This window comes from Onychostoma macrolepis, chromosome 18 (genome assembly GCF_012432095.1).
Source record: "Onychostoma macrolepis isolate SWU-2019 chromosome 18, ASM1243209v1, whole genome shotgun sequence".
Classification (NCBI taxonomy): domain Eukaryota; kingdom Metazoa; phylum Chordata; class Actinopteri; order Cypriniformes; family Cyprinidae; genus Onychostoma; species Onychostoma macrolepis.
Window position 1 is genome coordinate 12,657,103 of NC_081172.1, and position 20,806 is coordinate 12,677,908.

Genomic DNA, 20,806 nt, shown 5'->3' on the forward strand with positions numbered 1-20,806 from the left:
ACAATGTGTTTCATGTAGAACTGCTCTCTCCTTCTTTACTACTAAACTGTGCAAATTCAATGGCCAGTTTATCACTGCCTGTATCCAAATAGCTACAGCATGTAAGATTAGATAATTGCTTATGGAAAAGAGTATCAGTACTGTAGATGGGAGAACCTCAATTTGCCTCTTAGAGCAAAATAATATTCATAGAAATGTATATGTGTATGAAAAAACTGTAGATGATTCTGTAATAAAATAAAAACAGTAGACTTATGATGCATAACTGTTCTGTGCAATGAGCTATAGCCAAACATAAAGATACAGACTAAGCTGAACTGTTTATTTATTGTGTTATGTCTTGAAATTTGTGTAAAGAAAAAACATACTATTCCACCAACAAGAGATTAGAATATTCAAAATGAGTTACAGAATACAGCTTTATTCATACATATACAGTTTTATGATTTAACAATAATAGCAAACTCATTTAATGTCAGTACAGTCTTTAATATGAAAAGCCATCTACAACACATTTTTATGCTTTACAAAGCTATAAATAAATAAATAGGCTAAAATGTAGTTTTTATTGTCCTTTTCTGTAGGACTGTCATACCCTGCTGTACGTTACGAAGATCATTTTTGGTGAAAACAAGTGGTGAAAAGATTTTTATTTAGCAGACAAGATGTTATCATTATTTCAGTGCTTTTAATGCCAATATGTCACAATAATTTAATCAAGATCCACTCTTACTGCTGTGACATTCACCATCCCAAATATTAAAATAACATTTCATAAGCAGGAAAAATAAAAATAACCCTGAACAAGAATGTTGATTATTAAATATGTAAATATACATACAGTATATACAACCCGAATTCCGAAAATGTTGGGACGTTTTTTAAATTTGAATAAAATTAAAACTAAAAGAATTTCAAATCACATGAGCCAATATTTTATTCACAATAGAACACAGATAACATAACAAATGTTTAAACTGAGAGAAACTTTACAATTTTATGCACAAAATGAGCTCATTTTAAATTTGATGCCTGCAACCGGTGTCAAAATAGTTGGGACGGGGGCATGTGTACTATGGTGTAGCATCTTCTCTTCTTTTCAAAACAGTTTGAAGACATCTGGGCATCGAGGTTATGAGTTTCTGGAGTTTTGGTGTTTGGAATTTGTTCCCATTCTTGCCTGATATAGGTTTCCAGCTTCTGAGGAGTTTGTGGTCGTCTTTGACGTATTTTTTGTTTAATGATGCGCCAAATGTTCTCTATAGGTGAAAGATCTGGACTGCAGTCAGGGCAATTCAGCACCCGGACTATTCTACTAAGAAGCCATGCTGCTGTAATAGCTGCAGTATGTGGTTTTGCATTGTCCTGCTGAAATACACAAGGCCTTCCCTGAAATACACGTCATCTGGAGGGGAGCATATGTTGCTCTAAAACCTTTATATACACCTTCAGCATTCATAGTGCCTTCCAAAACATGCAAGCCGCCCATACCATATGCACTTATGCACCCCCATACCATCAGAGATGCTGGCTTTTGAACTAAACGCTGATGACACGCTGGAAGGTCTCCTCCTCTTTAGCCCGGAGGACACAGCATCTGTGATTTCCAACAAGAATGTCAAATTTGGACTCGTCTGACCATAGAACACTTTTCCACTTTGAAACAGTCCATTTTAAATGAGCCTTGGCCCACAGGACACGGCGCTTCTTGACCATGTTCACATATGGCTTCCTTTTTTCATGATAGAGGTTTAGTTAGCATCTGCAGATGGCACAGCGGATTGTGTTTACCGACAGTGGTTTCTGGAAGTATTCCTGGGCCCATTTAGTAATGTCAATGACAGAATCATGCCGATGAGTGATGCAGTGTCGTCTGAGGGCCCGAAGACCACGGGCATCCAACAAAGGTCTTCAGCCTTGTCCCTTACGCACAGAGATTTCTCCAGTTTCTCTGAATCTTTTGATGTTATGCACTGTAGATGATGAGATTTGCAAAGCCTTTGCAATTTGATGTTGAGGAACTTGTTTTAAAGTATTCCACAATCTTTTTACGCATTCTTTCACAGATTGGAGAGCCTCTGCCCATTTTTACATCTGAGAGACTCTGCCTCTCTAAGACATCCCTTTTATAGCTAATCATGTTACAGACCTGATGTCAATTAGCTTAATTGTTAATTAGCTGTTCTCCCAGCTGAATCTTTTCAAAATTTCTTGCTTTTTCAGCCCTTTGTTGCTCCCGTGCCAACTTTTCTGAGACCTGTAGCAGGCATCAAATTTGAAATTAGCTCATTTAGTGGATAAAAGTGTTATGTTCTATTGTGAATAAATATTGGCTCATGTGATTTGAAAGTCTTTTAGTTTTCATTTTATTCAAATTGTAAAAAACGTCCCAACATTTCCGGAATTCAGGTTGTATATAGCAAAACAAAAATAAAGCCTCTATTGCTTGCATCTAAAAAACATCTGCAGCATCACCAGGGTAGTTGTTCACCAGTATAGTGAAGAAATGACCCATGATCCTTTTCAGTCAATCCACCAATCACAGACAACACACAGGAAATGCTTTCCTCAGGGCTCAATGGTGCCTGTGTACAAAACAATTAACAAACCACAAGAGATTATCTCTCTTTTTAGACCTTTTGTAGCAATTTGCTTCGCAGATAGCTGCGATGAAGAACCGATATAAGAAAGAGACTCACTTCAGGTCCACCCATATCAGTGCGTACCCAGCCTGGATGCAGAGCCATACACAGTATCCCTTCTGCCTCCAGGTCCACTGCCAAGCATCTGGTGACCATGTTCAATGCACTCTGATACAAAGCAAATGCAACTCAGTATCTCAACTGATATATTCACAGACATACTATTATATTCTTCAATACAGAAAACTGTGAAAGCCTGTTTTCACCACAGAATAAAAAAAGGAATTGCAATTTTTTTTTAAATGTCACAGTTCAGGCTTTTTCTCCACAATTCTAAGAAAAAAGTCAGAATTGCAAGATACAAGCAATTCAGATTTTTTTTTCTTGCAATCTCAAGTTTGTATCTTGTAATTCTGACTTCTTAAAGAAATTCTGAGTTTTTTTTTGTTTGTTTTTTTCATTGTGGAAACAGGCTTCCTTCGAAAACTGTGCTTCAACAAAAGAATTAAAGGGTTAGTTTACCCAAAAATGAAAATTCTGTTATTAATTACTCCCCCTCATGTCATTCCAAACCCATATGACCTTTTGTTCATCATTGAAACAGAAAGGTAGAAAGGACATTGTTAAAATAGTCTATGTGACGACAGTGTTTTTCAACCATAATTTTATGAAGCTATGAGAATACTTTTTGTGCGCAAAAAGAACAAAAATAACTTTATTCAACAATTTCTTCTCTTCTGGTCAGTATCCACCACCACTCATAAGAGTACCACAACGCAATACAAAAAGTGACTTAAATACAAATAGTATTCTCGTAGCTTCATAAAATTAAGGTTGAACTACTGATGTTACATGAACTATTTTATCAATATCCTTATTACCTTTCTGAGCCTTGAACATGGTAGTTGCGTTGCTGTCTCTCAGATTTCATCAAAAATATCTTAATTTGTGTTCCGAAGACGAATGAAGGTCTTCTGGGTTTAGAACGACATGAGGGTGAGTAATTAATGACAGAATTTTAATTTTTGGGTGAACTAACCCTATAAATGTTCATGAATATCCAAATTGACTTTCAGTGTAAACACTTATATTACTTTGTCTCTTCCCTGGGAATTAAAACTTTTATCTTGACATTAATCACAAACCTTTGATGTTCTGTATGGGTACCATTTGAAGGTGTTGGAACGATCACCCCAGTACAGCTCAATTGAACCTAGTAGAGACGTCATATTGATGACTGCTGCTCTGTGGATGCCCATCCCCATCCCTGTGCCCTTTGCAGCTGCTTGCTTCAGCAGTGGGAGCATGGCCTGCATGACAAGTTCAGTAAGAACGTTTTCAGACATTCGTGTTGAGAGTAGATATGTGTGCATGTTGTGTCTAGATTTAATTTGAGAAATGAAACCTTGGTGATCATCAATGGGGCAACAGAGTTGGTATGGAAGTTTTCCAACATCTTGTCTGCGGTCACTGTCTCAAGGTTGGCAACTACATTAATTCCAGCATTGTTGATGAGACAGTTCAGACCCTCCTCTTGAACGAGCTGTTCCACCTCAGATGCAGCTCTCTCTATACTCTCCTGACATGTAACATCTAGCAACAGAGACGTCCACAATTAAGAGTCAGATAAACTACTCTTTATTTCTAATACAGCTTCTTCTAGATCAGCGGTTCATAACTGGTGTCACCAGCCAAAAATGGGTAGCTGGTTCTTTTTTATTTATTTATTTTCCAACAGAGGGGAGAAAAACTAGGCAATACATGCCTCATCCACTAAATCATTAAGAAAAAAAATGTAAGGTAAAAGAAAATCTGACTCTTTCACGTTTACATTAAGTTTAAGGCAGACACATTTGTTGTTGTTTATGCATTTATAAAACTGTCAATATTATGGTAGTTCATGGTAATATTAATCCTTTAATTTTTTTTAACAATAAAAATGTGTTGTGTTAGCTCGCCACCTAATGTCCAATAAAAACTGGGTCATGAAGCAAAACCAGCTGAGAACCACTGATCCTCACTAGACGGTGCTTTAGTACTTACCCAGTTTAATAATGTGTATGTTTTGATGTTTTTCTGCCAACATTTGCAATTCCTATAAAACAAACAGGCCTTTTAAACTATTGTAAACTTTTTATTTTTATTTTTTTTAAATAATTATTACACATGTGGCCTTTAGATCCGCGTAATAATTAAGCTACATGAAATATCTATTCTTTTAAAAATGTATTTCACTAAAAAGGTAAAAAAAAAAAAAAGTAACTTAACCTAAAATGTTAATGTTTAAATAGTGCATGTTGACCGTAATTCCCAACTACGCATGTGCACGTTCTCCTGCAGCTAAAATGACCGTAAATGATCTGGGGCTGGTTTCTAATGTTTGAATAGTAGGCCTAACGCAAATACTACTGTCTGCTCGCAGCATTACCTTAGCTCCATCTGGATTGCGAGCAGTAGCGATAATCTTCCCGGGAGAGAAGCCTCCTATTACCAGACTCTCAACTATCTGCAGCCCGAGGCCTCGACTGGCTCCGGTGACCATTAGGTTTGAACAGTTTTTAAACGCATGAGTCATTTTTGTCACTTTATTCGAGAACACGAGTTTAATTTTCCTATCCTGAACGAGACGATACAAGTTGGATGACAGCTTGATGACAGTACCGTCACGTGATCCGGGAATCAGCTGTCTTCATTGCGTCACCACAGTCGACAATTTCCTTGTAGCTCCGGTGTCCTGACATTTTATCCAGGGCTTACTGCGCATGCGCACATTAATATTGCGTCTTTTTTCTCATGCTGAACAACAATATTTAATGTACCTGCATTACTGTACGGATAGGTTTAGGGTTGGGGTAGGTGTAGACATTAATAAAACACGATCTAATAGGTACAAAAAAATATGTATTGTTAATTTCCGGTAGCTGTATCCCTTCTAGCCACAACCGCGAATATAACACAATTACTGTATTTGCATTACTGTAAGGGTAGGTTTAGGGTTGTGGTAGGTGTAGACATTAATAAGTCATAATTTGACAGGTAGCATTTTTCGTTGTCGAATTGTACTACCTACTGTTTTAATGGGATGTAGCAAAATCTGACAGGGTAGCACAAATCGACAGAACACCGCTTCACCATACTTATTTTAAGTAGGCTAACTATTATAAAATACGATCATGTGACCCATAAAATTGTGTTTACATAAGCTTATCCTAAAAAATTAAACACTCGAGTTTTCGTTGAGCTCACCTTTTATTCAATGTTTAAACAGTCATACAGTATTACTCGTGACATTTCGATGTCTGTTCCGGAGAACTTCGGGAGAAATTTCATAAATTTGCTTTAGGAACACTAATTAGTTATACAAATATATATATATTTGAACAGTTTTTCAAAACTGAATAATCCTTGCAAACATGGTATGTTCACATATTCAACATCCACACACACACAAAGCTTTTCTTAAAGCATCAATTAACCACTGAAATATCAGTTAGACTTTGTTCAGTTTTCATTCCAAAATTAATCTTAATTCAACTGACCACATATGCAGTGACAGTGTTTTTAACCTTTGACCCATCATGAGTTTAATGGCCAGGACAAAACACAAAATTAGTGTGAATGCCTAATGATTTATGAAGTGATTTGTGTGTGACATTTGGAATTACTAGACAAAAGTGCAAAATAAATGTATATTAAGTTACACCAGAACACGTGGTGCACGCATTATGAACAATCTATCATTACTAGTAATGAGCTTACGCTGCAGTATAGAATAAGTGCCTTACAGTCATAAACATGTCTAAGAACCTGTTATGGCTCAAGAAGACCTCTGATGCTGAATCATCAGTTTGATAAGTGTAATTGTTTATGCTCCTCTAGGTGAAATGACCATGGTAAACTCGTTACAGTCCTTCAAAGATTTTGCAATTAATGTCCAAACATGAAATCTGGTTTACTCCTATCAATGATTTTTCAATTTTTCAATCACTCTTACTTAGTTATTGGTTTGAAAACAAAAACATGATTTTTAAATGTCATTAACTGTTCTATCGGAACATTATGTACCATAAAAAAACAACAACATTCTTATCAGTTCTGACACAGGAAATCATGATAAGCGATATCCTTTAAAGCTTGTTTTTTAACACTTTAAAATGAAGAATCTTGCCTTAATTTATTGAGGGGCTCACATTCAGAGTCATGAATTAACCTTAATAACACCAAATCAAGTGAACTGGAAGTCTACATTAGTCCTATTTCAAATCTGGCCCTAAAAGACATGCAGCAGAAGACTTTAAATCATCTAAATTACTTTCTCTTGCTCTCTGTCTGCTGCAACTACAGTCTCAGGTGCCAGCTTCACTTGGTAACAGCGTGGATGGCGTGTGCTAGATATTCCACGTTTGCAGACGTCACACCAGCGACAGAGATCCGGCCGTCTTTTGTCATGTATATAGAGAATTCGTTAATCAGACGCTCCACCTGCCAAAGAGCCATAAAGAAGACAAGCAGAGAAAAGCCAGTGAGAAAAGGCTGATAGTGAACATAGCTGAGGCCTCATCAGAAATTCCCAGAATGCACTTTCACTTGACTTGCCTGCTCTGGTTTGAGTCCCGTAAAGCAGAACATTCCGATCTGGTCAATGACATGCTGCCAGTTTTGAGTGGAGCCCTCCTTCTTCAGGTTCGACACAAGCATCTCCCTCATCTTAATGATGCGGTCGGCCATGTCTTTCACCTCCACGAGCCTAACAGAAAAAAGGTAAAGCGACAGTCTGTAGAGCTCAGATCTCATTGGCTGTGTTTGTGATGGGACTTTATCTCAAGACTCACCATTCTTTATAGAGTTCAGGCGTGTTGAGAATGGTGGAGGCGATACGAGCTCCATTCATAGGGGGGTTGGAGTAGATGGGCCGTATGAGAATTTTCAGCTGGGATTCCACACGCTTAGCCTCTTCAGCATCCTTACAGACTACCGTGAAGCCCCCTACACGCTCACCTGAAGACACAAAGGTACAGAGAACTGACTTTCCTATTCTTAAATATTATTAATTTTCCAGTTAAAACATAAAAACATTAAAGTTAAAAACTAGTGAAAAAAATTGTACTAGTGTAATAAAAAAAATACACTTACACTGCCATTCAAAAGTTCAAGGTCAGTAAGTTGTGTTTTTTTTTTTTTTTTAAAGAACTGAATACTTTCATTCAGCAAGGATGCAGTAAACTGATCAAAAGTGACAGCGTAAAGACATTTATATTGTCACAAAAGATTTGTATTTCAAATAAATGCTGTTCTTTTGAACTTTCTAATAACCAAAGAATACTGGAAAAAAAAGAAAAAAAAAAGTAGTTTCCACTAAAATAAGCAGCACAACTGTTTTTTTAACATTTATTATATAAAAAAAAAAGTTTCTTGAGCATCAAATCGGCATGTTATAGTGGTTTAGCTTTGCTAAATTTGCAAAATCTTATCTTAAATTGTAATAATATATTCAATATTACTGCTTTTACTGTATTTTTTATCAAATAAATGCAGCCTTGGTGAGCATAAGAGATGTCTTTTAAACATTCTTACCGACCCCAAACTTTGAGCATTCAAATATTCAAGACGCAGTCAATTAAAACTCTTAGGGCCAGATTTACTAACAGTTTGCGCCAGCGCAAACCATCTTTTGGCGTTAAAATTGTACTGTCAGGTTTTACTAAAGACGTGCAGTGAAGAATTGGCGCTGAAAAGGCACCTGACCTTATTGAATATGCATTTTTAGGAGTTTCCCTTTCAGACGCAAAAGTTATGGGAGGAGAGTATTCAAATGAATCACGCAATGTTTGCGCTTGTCAAATTACTGGCATTTGTGCCATTATTTAACGCCCAAAAAAAGCCTGTCTTAAAATATTTTGCGCTTGAAATGGCAGCAATTATTGTTGCTAAGAGGAGGCACCACAGAGAACAGGGAGTGCGTGGTAGAAGGGAGCGTTTCCACACGTATTAATTTATTTTGAATGCCAGAAGAACACATTATCCGAGTATTTATATCGTTTGCCAAGCCATGTTATTTTTAATTTGCTTCACGAAATAAAAGACAACTTGGAATACCAGGTCTATCAAAACTTCTAGCAAACCTTAATTTTTGGCCTCCGGTCCTTTTCAACATACTGTGGCTTCTTTATTTGCGACTATGTTAATTTGTGCTGCGCTTGGTATATTGCTTTGGTTGATATGTAAATGAGATGTTGCGTCTGTGTTATTTAATTTGCGCACTGTTAGTAAATCAACTGCAGAAATTTCCCCTCCCATCGGCGCTGTTTTGGAATTGTGCTCTCGCGCTAATTTGCCCTGTTTAGTAAAACTGGCCCATGAAATTATAATATTTTAGTGTAAGTAAATATATCTTGTATGTACGCGTTTAATATGTATATAAATGTATTGTGTGCAAATTGAGAATTTGTTTTAGTAAAATATTCGATGCTCACCATACAGGCCCATGTTCTTGGCAAAAGACTGGGACAGAAGAACGTTGTGCCCCTGCTCAATGAAATGACGCACAGCCCAAGCATCACGATCAATGTCGCCACTGGCAAATCCCTGGTAAGCCATGTCAAAGAACACCAGGAGATTTCTTTTCTGTTGAAATGAGAGCAAAGAAACGTATTATCACTGAAATAGCCATTCATTTGAGACTGAGGACAGTCATTCTTTTAAACACAAAGATAAGGCAAGGACAAGATAATATATAAGGCTTTCAGACTATATCTCTCTGTCACTTTACTGTGTGGGTCTTCTAAGACCTACGGTCAGCTGGATTTTGGACTTTAATTTAATGCCAGAACCAGTTACCTTGATCAGAGCGGCCATCTCTTTCCACTGCTCGGGCCTTGGGTCCACTCCTGTGGGATTATGAGCGCACGCGTGCAGAAGAATCACACTCTTCTCAGGGATTTTCTGAAAGAGAATATTATTAAATAAATAAATCTTATTTGATTAATAGGATTTCCCCCCCACATTTTATTAATACTTGACTATACAAAGAAAAGGGGGATCAGAAGAAAATCAGAGAGCTAAAATGCAACAAATGTACAATGTTTATCCCCAATAAAGTACAAGATATAAAATATTTTTCTTACTGAAATATCATCCAAGGCTCCTTTAAAGTCAAAGCCACAGGTTTTGGGATCATAGTAGGAATAGGCTTTTAGCTGCATGCCTGCATCTCTGAAGATAGGGGTGTGGTTTCCCCAGGAGGGTTTAGGCAGGTAAACGTCCCGGGACGCATTGTGGAATCGTGACTAGTCAAGAAAAAGTGATTACTTGTGGTAAGCTACATTTCATACATTTTAACCACCTTACAATCAATAAGTCAACAGTGATCGCCCACTTCTTCAGTAGCCTTGGTTCTAATAAAGTACTGTTCCAAATCGTTATTTTAAAAAAACCCCCAGAACAATCAGGCCTAACACAGCATCACAAACTCAAAAAATAATATGAAAATAACATACCATAAAGTTAGCACCAATACGTAGAGATCCAGTTCCTGATATAGTCTGGACAGTGATGCTCTGTGGGCAGAGAGAACTGGCAATTAACAATCACATCTAATAAGTTAATAATCAAAAGGCTTCCTTTCAAAATGTTTTGCTTTAAACTACTTACTCTTCCGCTCTTTAAGACCTCATTATCAAGTCCAAGAGCCAGCTGAGCGCAGGCCTTTGAAAATTCTGCCAACCCTCCAATAGGAAGGTACTCTTTATCCAACTTCTTAGCAGCAATCTGGGCCTCAGCCTGACAATACCAAAATCTGTTATTTGTTTTGGGCAGGGATTAGAATATTAAAACTTTATTTGGCTGATTAGAAATGGATAACATTATGGACAATTGCTGTTTTAAATGTAGGCCAGCTATTAAAAAAAAAAAAAAAAAAGTCTTAAAGGCCTTTTCACACTTAGCGCGAAAAAGTGAAATGAATTTCGGACGCGATGATGTGCTGGAATAAAACAACAGCTTCCTATGGATGCTTCCACAGACCGCGAACATTCGGAGATGGTCCTCACTGCAGAACACAAGATCCAGGAGGTGTGGTTGGATCTAGATCCAACTCCGCCCACCTTACATTTACCTAAACCTGCCCGTCTCCACCCCCTGATCCTAAGATCGCACTCTAGATCAGGGCTATTCAATTAACTTCATTTGAGGGCCGGATTATCAAATTGAACATTTGAAGGGAGTGGGGGGCCATCCCGATATTTTTCTGGGGACCTATAAAGTTGGAAATTAAATTTAAATGCATATTCAGCAGTAACATTAACTAATATGACCAACAGTAACGTCTACAAAAGGTTAACATTAGTGCTGTCTGCCATTCAATTAAATAAATAAACACTTTTTTTCTGTAAATAATTTAAAAAATGACTAAATGCATATTAGTATTGTCATATTTTCACACTGAACTTCCAAATCAATATAGAAATAACATTGTATATTTTAAATATGGCATCTTTTTACTAGCCTATTATTAATGAAGAAGTATCATTGATACAAATAATGTTACTGTTGTCTCTATTAAATCCATTTTTTCCTTTAATATTAAATGGCTATAATTAATGGCTAAAATTACAGTATAACTGAAGTTTTATTTTTAACGTTTAATAGGCTTTGAAAAATATAACAACTTTTTATAAGTGAACTTAATACAATCTTCACAAACTATAAATTGTATGCATAAGCTATATTGATTATTCTTCATTCAAGCTACAAAAGTTAATCAGCAAGTAGAGCAGTAAGTGATTTCTCTTTTTCTTTAGTTCTTTGATTTACATAAGCACTTGTCAACGCTGCCATCTATTGATGTTGCGGTCTCCGGTAGATTGTTGTTTTTGCATATCTCCCTTTTCTTTTTAGCTGGCCCGGGCCAGTGTTGCCACCTTGTGGACAAACTAATTAAGAACAGTTCAAGGTGAATGTGCAATCTGCCTACTCTTCCTCGGGCCAGATGAAGATGATTGGCGGGCCAATTGAATAGCCCTGCTCTAGATCTTCTGTATTTAAATTTTTTTTATTAATTAATAAAAAAATAAAAAAAGTGAAACATTTTTCTACACATGAAATATGAAAGCAAATAGACATGTTTATGACGATATATTTTCTGTATGTGTTTTGTATGCAGCTCATGGTATTTTTTTTATAGCAATAAAGGATGTTTATGACATATTAGCAGTGTAGCGTTATTAAACATACAAAGAGTGCATGCTTATTATAGAATCAGAATCGACTATAAATCACAATCGGAAGTTATTACAAGCACTCGATGATGGTTGAAAGTGGGTATGCAAATACATTAATAATAAAATACATATTCAAGTGTAGCTTGATGCTAATTGTACTTCTAATTATATTTTAGGATGTAGCCTATTCTTGTAAGCATTATAGATAGTTTCTGTTTCTGGTGTAGAACCAAACTTTGTTTATCTTAATTTAGATGTTAAATCTACATACGACACACATATCGGAGGAAAAATAAATTGTTGGTCGGCACCTGCTAGCGTGCAGGCGTGAATTAGCAGAAGGCGAACATTTGTTTCGCGCTCGGTGTGGAAGCACCGTTCGTCTGCGATTTGCCTCGCGCTCAGTGTGGAAAGGCCTTTAGAAGGTAAAATAGTATAACCAGGGTGAAATCTAACAAGACAATAGCATAAAGTACACAAATTGTTATATTATAATGAACCAACTGATACATTATAGTTTACCAAAAATTTTATTTTAATTCTGTGAACATTTGTTAACCCTACACTTAGCCATTGGCGTCCATAGTATTTATTTATTTTTTCTCCAGACTATGGAAGTCAATGACTACAGTCAACTTTTTGGTTACCAACAATCTTCAAACTATTTTATGTTTAATAGCTGAAAGAAATTCATTGTGGGTAAGTAAATGCAACAGGATTTTCATTTTGGGGTGAACTATCCCTTTAAAGGTGTGAAAGATATGCAAAATGGCACCTTTCGGACACAGCTGAGAACAAACGGCTTGCCCTGATCATTCCTATAAGCTCCTACTCCGAGGTTCATCTTCTTGGGGTTGGTGTCACGCTTGAAAGCCTCTGTGACGCCCAGGATGGGATCAGGGGGTCCCATCTGTACCTCAGTCCACCATGAGCTGAGAAAAAAAAAAAAAAAAAGTACTCTTATGTTAAGTAGTTGAGTGCAAGTATGCTTCTCCAGTCAAATAGTTATGACTGCATATTGTCATAGGAAATTGATATTTAAGTTAAAGCATATTTTATGATATATAAAAGTCTAATTGATATTTAAGTTACATTTTACTTTCAGTCTTGCAGAAGCTTTTGGAAGTAACTAAGGTCAAACACTCTTTTAGCGGTGAACTCCAAAGAATGTGGAGCAGTGCCGAAGACTTAAGTTCAAACATCTCTAATATTTAAAAATAGACCACCTTGTCTTTACACTGTCTGACTCTAAAACCAATTTGGTATACATTAGGAGAAATATCTACCCATTCTTTGGACATCTCAATTTCTCCAAGCTGGATAAGTTTATCATAAAGCGATTATCAGTACAGAGCTTCTGTTCTTTAAACTGAAAGGAAAGTCATTAAAAACTTGAACTACACTGCTAAACTCCTCTACCACCATTAATGAGACTTGCAGCCATGTCTGAACTCAAACCTGGAGTTTAAAAATCCCTTTACTGTTAAGCACGTCGCATGTCTGTGTTTGCTCTGACGGATGCTTGGCACACAGTTTCAGAATGGCCTCGTCCGTCTAAATAAAGAATCTGTTAGCTTGCACAGGCAAACAGTAGGTCAACTCTGTAATTACCGGTGTAAAATGGGAGTATAATTCCAATGTAAATCCCACCCACATAAAGGAGCGCAAATAGAGGTGTACACTACAGCACCACACCCTCTGCATAAGAACCAATCATGTGGCATGCTCACACACTACCCATTTCAACCCGGCTCTAAATGTCAATAACCTTGTATCAATCAGCAACTAGAACTACAATAAAAACCATACTACGTGCACAGTTGCTCCTCTCACTTTTTTTTGCATTTGAGACACACTGCTACTTTTTTTTTTATCCTCAACAACAGGCAAAAAAATTAATAACAATAATGTAATATTTAAGGAGCATATGGGGTTTTATGTAGACATGCATGCTTCTGACTGAGAACGGGATGTAGTGATTGGCCAGTTTTGAAGAAGTAGGTGTAGTGAGGCGTTATCAGAGCATGCTTTTTTGTAATGGTCTTGCTCAAGTCACAGATAATTTCAATCACATATAATTAAGTAAACTCAAAGATGACAAATAAAAAAGACAAAATATAGAATAAAATGAAATGTAAATAAAAATAAGCAGATATAAAAACAGGTAAATAAAATGAGTACATAAAACAAATGAATAAATTTATTAATTAGTAGTAGAAAAAATTAAATGCACTGCTAGCTGACAAAAGGTTAAGAGAAAATTATAAATTATTGTACGAGTAGATAAAAGTTAGCAGACAAAATAAATTAAATTAATGAATTAAAAAGTTCCCTCGCTAGGTGCCTGGCAACATACAGCAACAGTGATGTAACTTTATACTTTCAAAAACAGAAACAACAGTAAAAGAAAAAAACTCTCAAAGGAGGTTGCTTTAACACACACTAATCATGCAATAATGCCACCAAACTAACATAACCTTGAATCAGACGGTAGCCAGTTAGGCCTAGTTAAACCTGATACATCACTAATGTCATTATGAACATTTAACGTGAAAAATATCTCGTCAGTCTGCTGATCTCCTGAACTCTGCTCGATTATCAAAGCCCTGATATATGATAACTTCTGACATTGACCGTCGGCAAATGCTATTAAAATGTCTTGTTAAAATATAAGAACACTCGTTAAATATCGGAGGCATTAATACATTAATAACTATGTTGAATTATAAACACAAGGTTAATATCTCACGTGTTACAGTATAGTGTCATATTGTAACTTTAAGAGGTTCTGTGCTACTCTAGTGCTCAGTCCGCTAACTCGCTAGCACAAGCTAACTTGGCAACAGTGTGTTTACACAAGAAAAATAAAGCCTCAAGTTACCTTGCACGGAGCTGCAGGACTGCTAAAACAGGGGCCTGAGCCCCTGCATTAATCAAAATCTTGGTGGATTTCAGCAGGGCCATTGCTGGAAAAGCAGATGACTTGGTGGAAGACAAAAGCACACTGGCTGGCGACTTGAACTTGTCTGCTGCTTGTGTTGTTTATAGCGCCTCCAAGGACATTGCATTGCATAGCGGCTGGACACAAGAGGTAGTACAGTAAATGAGACAGGGATTGGAGTAAATGGGACTGAGACGTGGACAGCAACTAGGAGCAACTGGTTTGATGAGATTAATACTAGATTGAAGTGTTTTGTCTATCTCTACACTCTCAGAAATAAAGGTACAAAAGCTGTTACTGGGGCGGTACCTTTTCAAAAGGTACACTTTTGTACCTATTAGGTTCAAATATGTACACTTTAAGCACTAATATGTACCTTTAAGGTACCAAAATGGACCCTTTATGTACAAACATGAACCTTTTGAAAAGGTACCGCCCCAGTGACAGCTTTTGTACTTTTATTTCTGAGAGTGTGCTGGAAAAAATCTAGATGGCTGATTTTAGCCAAGTCTTCCAGCATGGTCATATCTGATTTAGCAGGCTTGTTTTACAGAGGTTTTGACTTCTTTAGCTGGTCAGGCTGGGAGACCAGCTGACCAACCAGCTAAAACCAACAAAACACCAGTTTGGCCAGGCTGAGAGGTCAGCTTGACTGGCTTAAACCAGCTATACCAGCACATTAGCAAGGTAAAACAGAAAATAGTAGTCCTGGCCATTTGAATTTGTTGTCGAGATATTATGAAAAGCTAATTGTACATCTGTTGTGGTTCATTTCAAGTATTTACCTCCCCTAAATGGTGCGTAAAAGTATGTTGCTATTTAGATATTAAATGTCAAATAAAATTGACATTTTGTGGCCTAATTATTGCTTGTGTATCACTACAGCTTTCCTTTACGCAAATGTGCATAGCATTTCCTTGGTCCAAACATTTTTTAATTCTTCACAAGCTTTGTTGTTCTTAAAACAGTGAATTTGCTAGTGGTCTGACTGAGATCCAACACTTGCAAGAGTGAAGCAATGTGCACATTGACAATCTAGTGCAATTATAATAAGTGGCCACTTGGAGTCAATGTTGTTCCACACATCGCAGCAACTTTGGCATACTTGAACCCTTACTATTTAAAGAAGTGTAAATATAAGGCTCACCTCTTACAAGCTTGTCTTAGGATATAAAGGATGATGTCTTTATCCTGCAGCTTTAATATAGCAGATCCTCTGCCTATGGATGTTGCACCCTGCAGTTTAATTTCATATGCAGTAAAATACTGACATATTATTTGCATATTATAATAGTGACAAATTAACTTTACAATTACTGCCAAAAATGCTTGCCATGTTTTTTATGTGCACGTAAAGAATGAATCTTTGTGCCTCAACTCTTATGGATTACAGAAGTGACTATTTAACATTCACTTAGCACTTTTTGCTTGTCCTCTTCACCCCCCTTTTCCCTTTTATGCTTTCAATTTTCTGTGAGACTTATGAGGCTCGCTATGAGCCTCAAGGACATTAAAGGCCTTTATAATTATATTAGCGTACACTGAGTGGCAGAGAGAATTGGTGGCTCAGTGGTAACATCCTCGCTTGCCTCACAGGAGATCCAGGGAAGATAAGCTGAGGCTGTTAAATCTTTGTTTTAGAAGTTTAGTGTTTGTAGTTGCTGAAAGCTTCATCTTGAGCTTTGAGGCATAGCTTAAAAAGTGGATTCTAAGCCTGTTTATGGTGTATTTTCACTTGTTTTGGTGCTGTTAATGTGATTTGTTTACTTTAATGAAAATTACTTCAGTACACTGAGAAAAAAAAAATTGGTAGTGGAACAGTTTTCACTCAAAAATTGTTAGGTTTCACAAATAAGGCAAGGCAAGTTTATTTATATAGCACATTTCATACACAGTGGTAATTCAAAGTGCTTTACATAAAAGGAAGTGAAATAGTCATTAAAAATAATAATCCCAACCATAAAAACAAGGAAATTAGATAAAAATTGATTTAAAATGAATTTAAAACAGTTAACAATAGAAAATTATTATACATAAAATACAGTGCAATTAGTTTGGACGTAGCTCAGTGCTCATTCAATAAATGCACAGCTAAACAGATGAGTTTTGAGTCTGGATTTAAAAGTGGCTAATGTTTTAGCACATCTGATCTCTTCTGGAAGCTGGTTCCAACTGCGGGCGGCATAATAGCTAAAAGCGGACTCTTCTTGTTTTGTGTGAAACCTTTGGTATTTCTAACTGACTCGATCCTAATGATCTGAGTGGTCTGTTAGGTTTATATTCAGTGAGCATATCTCCACTGTATTTAGGTCCTAGGCCATTGAGTGATTTATAAACGAGTAAAAGTACTTTAAAATCAATCCTAAATGTAACTGGAAGCCAGTGTAAGGACCTGAGGACTGGTGTGATATGCTCAGATTTTCTGGTTCTAATCAGAATCCTGGCAGCAGCGTTCTGGATGAGCTGCAGCTGTCTAATGGTCTTCTTTGGAAGGCCAGTGAGGAGGCCATTACAATAATCCATCCTGCTGGTGATAAAGGCATGAACAAGTTTCTCCAAGTCTTGACTGGAAACAAAACTTCTAATTCTTGCAATGTTTTTGAGATGATAGTATGCTGATTTAGTTACTGCTTTGACATGACTACTAAAACTAAGGTCCGTCTCCAGAATCACCCCAAGATTTTTAACTTGATTTTTAGTTGTTTGACCCCTAGAGTCAAGGTGTGCATTCACCTTGAGAACTTCATCTTTGTTTCCAAATGCAATGACTTCAGTTTTCTCCTTGTTTAACTGAAGAAAGTTCTGGCACATCCAACTGTTAATTTCATCAGTGCATTGGCAGAGGGAGTCAATGGGGCTGTAGTCATTTGGAGATAAGGCTAGGTAAATCTGGGTATCATCAGCATAGCTGTGATAGGCAATTTGGTTCTTTCTCATTATTTGACTTAGTGGGAGCATATACAGGCTAAACAAGAGCGGTACAAGAATTGAGCCTTGTGGGACTCCGCATGTCATGGACGTCCACTTAGACTTATGCTCTCCTATACTCACATAATAACCTCTCCCTTCTAAGTATGACCTGAACCATTTCAGGACCATCCCAGAAAGCCTGACCCAGTTTTCCAGTCTCTCTAGAAGTATGTTATGATCAACAGTGTCAAACGCAGCACTAAGATCTAGTAGTACCAGCACTGATAGTTTGCCAGAATCAGAATTAAAGCGAATATCATGTTTTATCTTAATGAGTGCTGTCTCTGTGCTGTGATGCGCTCGGAAACCAGATTGAAAATTGTCCAGGTATCCATTTGAGTTTAAGTAGTTCTTCAGCTGACTAAAAACTACCTTTTCAATAATCTTACCTATGAAAGGAGGATTTGATATTGGTCTATAGTTGCTCAACATGGTGTTATCAAGATTGAGCTTTTTCAGAAGGGGCTTAACAACTGCAGTTTTCAGGGAGTTTGGAAAAATCCCAGAAAGAAGTGAGGTGTTCACCACCTCTAAGAGATCTGCTTCTAAACAGTTAAGCACACTTTTGAAAAAAGGAAGGGTGTCAAGATAGCAGGTTGACGATTTAAGGTGCTGTACTATTTCTTCCAAAATTTTGCTATCAGTTGCTTCAAAAACAGACATAGTCTCTTCTTTTTGAAATTGCGGTCGAATCTGTGTGACCTCTGCATAACTTGAGGATGTGCCAATCTTGTTTCTGATATTATTGATCTTATCAGAAAAGAAGGAAGCAAACTCATTGCATTTGCTGTCGGAGAGCATTTCACTGGGAATCTGACTTGGGGGGGTTTGTCAGTCTCTCAACAGTAGCAAAAAGAGTGCGAGTGTTGTTTAAGTTACTGTTTATAAGGTTTGTGAAGAAGGTCTGTCTAGCTGTGGCTAGTTCCACATCGAAAGCATGAAGGCTGCCTTTATAGATGCTACAGTGAATTTCGAGTTTCGTCTTCTGCCACATCCGCTCAGTTTTTCTGCATTGTCTTTTCATACTCTGAACTGCTGTTGATTTTCTCCAAGATGATTTTTGTCTGCCAGTCTTCTTGCTGAGCAATATCATTAATAACATTCTTAACTTTTGAGTTAAATGAATCCAGGAGAAGATCAACAGAGTCTGCAGAAATGTGTGGTGTTGAAGATATGGCCTTCATAAATAGCGCACTAGTGTTCTCGTTAATGCATCTCTTTCTGACAGAGACAGATCTAGATTCAGTGGTAACAGAGATCAATATATCAAAGACAATACAGAAGTGATCAGATAGTGCTACATCCTTAATAATGATGGATGAAATGTTTAGACCTCTACTGATGAGTAAATCTAGAGTGTGTCCACGATTGTGTGTGGGTCCATGCACATGCTGAATCAGGTCAAAAGTGTTTAAAACAGTTATATTTTTTTTTGTAGATTTGATTTCTGCATTATCTATGTGAATATTAAAATCCCCTGCAATATCAAAACAGTCAAACTCTGAGGAAATCATTGATAACAGTTCTGTGAACTCTTCAACAAAGGCTGGAGAGTATTTTGGAGGCCTGGAAATAATGATAAACATTTTTATAATTTTTTTTAAATTTTTATCATTCTCCATCCAGCATATCACAGAGGAACTGACTGCTTGGGTAAGACAGAGGGCATTTTTAAAGAATGAATGATTATTAATAAAGACAAAGAAGCAGCAAAAATCACTGAATTAAACATGAAATTTGAAATAAAAAGACTGAAATAGTATTTTCCCGTAAAATATGCTCCAGTTTTATTTAGTGTCTGTTAAAAATATACATTTCAGTTGAAATAGATCCATTCATTCACACAGAAATGATAGGGGAAAGTTGCAATTGCTAGCAACCAAAAGTTTATGAATTAGTGCAAATATTAATTTAATCCAATGCTGTTCTGAACTATTGGTGCACCATTAAATGTTTCTTATACCCGGATAAGCTTCATCAAGTCTTCAAAGGCATCTCAAAGGCCTCCAATATATAATTAAGGATTTTCAATTAGCATCCATTACCTTTAGGAAACAATGTTTTCTTTTTGAAGAACATAGCCTTGTTCCGATTTTGTGTAGTGTAGAAATGCTACGGAGGAGAATTGAGCCATCCGCTCTCATTTCCTCATTAAATTCACAGTAGCTATATTTAAACATCATCAATAAAAGAACAGAATTCTCTTCATTTATTAATTCATTGCTCTGGCAATTACAATATAGACATACCAGACTGAATGCTTTCTGGTAATTATTCAATTGCTACAAAAGGAAGGGCAAAGATTTTAATATCTTTTAAAAGCAAAATCTTTAGAGCTGAGGAACCTTTTTAGCTTATTATTTTCCTTTATAGTTCATTTGCTTTTAACTAGATTCACACTTAAGTGCATGCAAATTTTTTTTTTTTTGCATGCAAATTATGCAGAAATGTTTAAGAAAAATAATTATAACATTCAATTAATTATAAGTATTTTTTGCTTAAAATAGTCATCAGATATAGGAATGTTTTTTCTAAATTATTAGAACTAATGTATTACATAGAATGTTAAATTGATTAGAATTTGTCAGATTAGATAAATGTTAAATGTTTTGTTCTCAATCATCCGCGTACATCAGAGCAACGGTAACAGTGTAGAGAATCCCCATTTCTAAAACCAAAACTGCATTTGGATTAATTATTCATGTTCTGATGGTTAATTGATAGGAATTTCTACAAACTCTTGCTATGTAAGAGGAAAGTCTAGCAGATAAATTATTTAATGTGGTTTAAATGCATCTGGACACAATTAGGAAGGATTTTTACTCGAAATGTGATGTCTCCATCCAGCACATCACAGAGGAACTGACTGCTTGCGTAAGAGGTTACATGCGACAGAGGGCATTTTTAAAGAATGAATGATGTTCCGTAAAAGAAATATTCCTGCTGCTGTTGTATTTCTTTTAATACATTCAAGCATTTGAATTATCAAACAAAAAACTGTTCCCTAGAATGAACAAAACAGATGAAACAGGAAA

The 20,806-nt window shown here is 36.5% G+C and overlaps 2 protein-coding genes across 2 annotated transcripts; both read right to left on the bottom strand.

Annotated features, from left to right (window-relative positions):
* Window positions 1–401: 401 nt before the first annotated feature.
* si:dkey-12e7.4 (uncharacterized protein LOC558132 homolog) lies at window positions 402–5,752 on the bottom strand. Its single transcript, XM_058751568.1, has 6 exons — window positions 5,071–5,752; window positions 4,686–4,737; window positions 4,048–4,235; window positions 3,788–3,952; window positions 2,700–2,810; window positions 402–2,585 (listed from the first exon to the last, which is right to left on the bottom strand). Exons 1-6 carry the CDS (start codon window positions 5,215–5,217, stop codon window positions 2,472–2,474), a joined length of 777 nt encoding a protein of 258 aa, XP_058607551.1. The 5' UTR covers window positions 5,218–5,752; the 3' UTR covers window positions 402–2,471.
* Window positions 5,753–5,872: 120 nt separating this feature from the next.
* On the bottom strand, window positions 5,873–14,915 carry got2a (glutamic-oxaloacetic transaminase 2a, mitochondrial). The gene is made up of 10 exons (XM_058752270.1): window positions 14,742–14,915; window positions 12,636–12,792; window positions 10,293–10,421; window positions 10,139–10,198; window positions 9,767–9,928; window positions 9,480–9,584; window positions 9,116–9,266; window positions 7,475–7,640; window positions 7,239–7,389; window positions 5,873–7,124 (listed from the first exon to the last, which is right to left on the bottom strand). Exons 1-10 carry the CDS (start codon window positions 14,822–14,824, stop codon window positions 7,002–7,004), a joined length of 1,287 nt encoding a protein of 428 aa, XP_058608253.1. The 5' UTR covers window positions 14,825–14,915; the 3' UTR covers window positions 5,873–7,001.
* Between the last annotated feature and the right edge of the window lie 5,891 nt (window positions 14,916–20,806).

Coding starts and splice junctions, on each gene's coding strand:
- si:dkey-12e7.4 (XM_058751568.1), bottom strand. CDS start 5,217: ATGACTCATGCGTTTAAAAACTGTTCAAACCTAATGGTCACCGGAGCC. Junction 4,738..5,070: donor GCAATCCAGATGGAGCTAAG/GTAATGCTGCGA, acceptor TTTGTTTTATAG/GAATTGCAAATGTTGGCAGA. Junction 4,236..4,685: donor CATACACATTATTAAACTGG/GTAAGTACTAAA, acceptor CTCTGTTGCTAG/ATGTTACATGTCAGGAGAGT.
- got2a (XM_058752270.1), bottom strand. CDS start 14,824: ATGGCCCTGCTGAAATCCACCAAGATTTTGATTAATGCAGGGGCTCAG. Junction 10,199..10,292: donor AGGTCTTAAAGAGCGGAAGA/GTAAGTAGTTTA, acceptor CTCTGCCCACAG/AGCATCACTGTCCAGACTAT. Junction 9,267..9,479: donor AGATGGCCGCTCTGATCAAG/GTAACTGGTTCT, acceptor TCATTTCAACAG/AAAAGAAATCTCCTGGTGTT.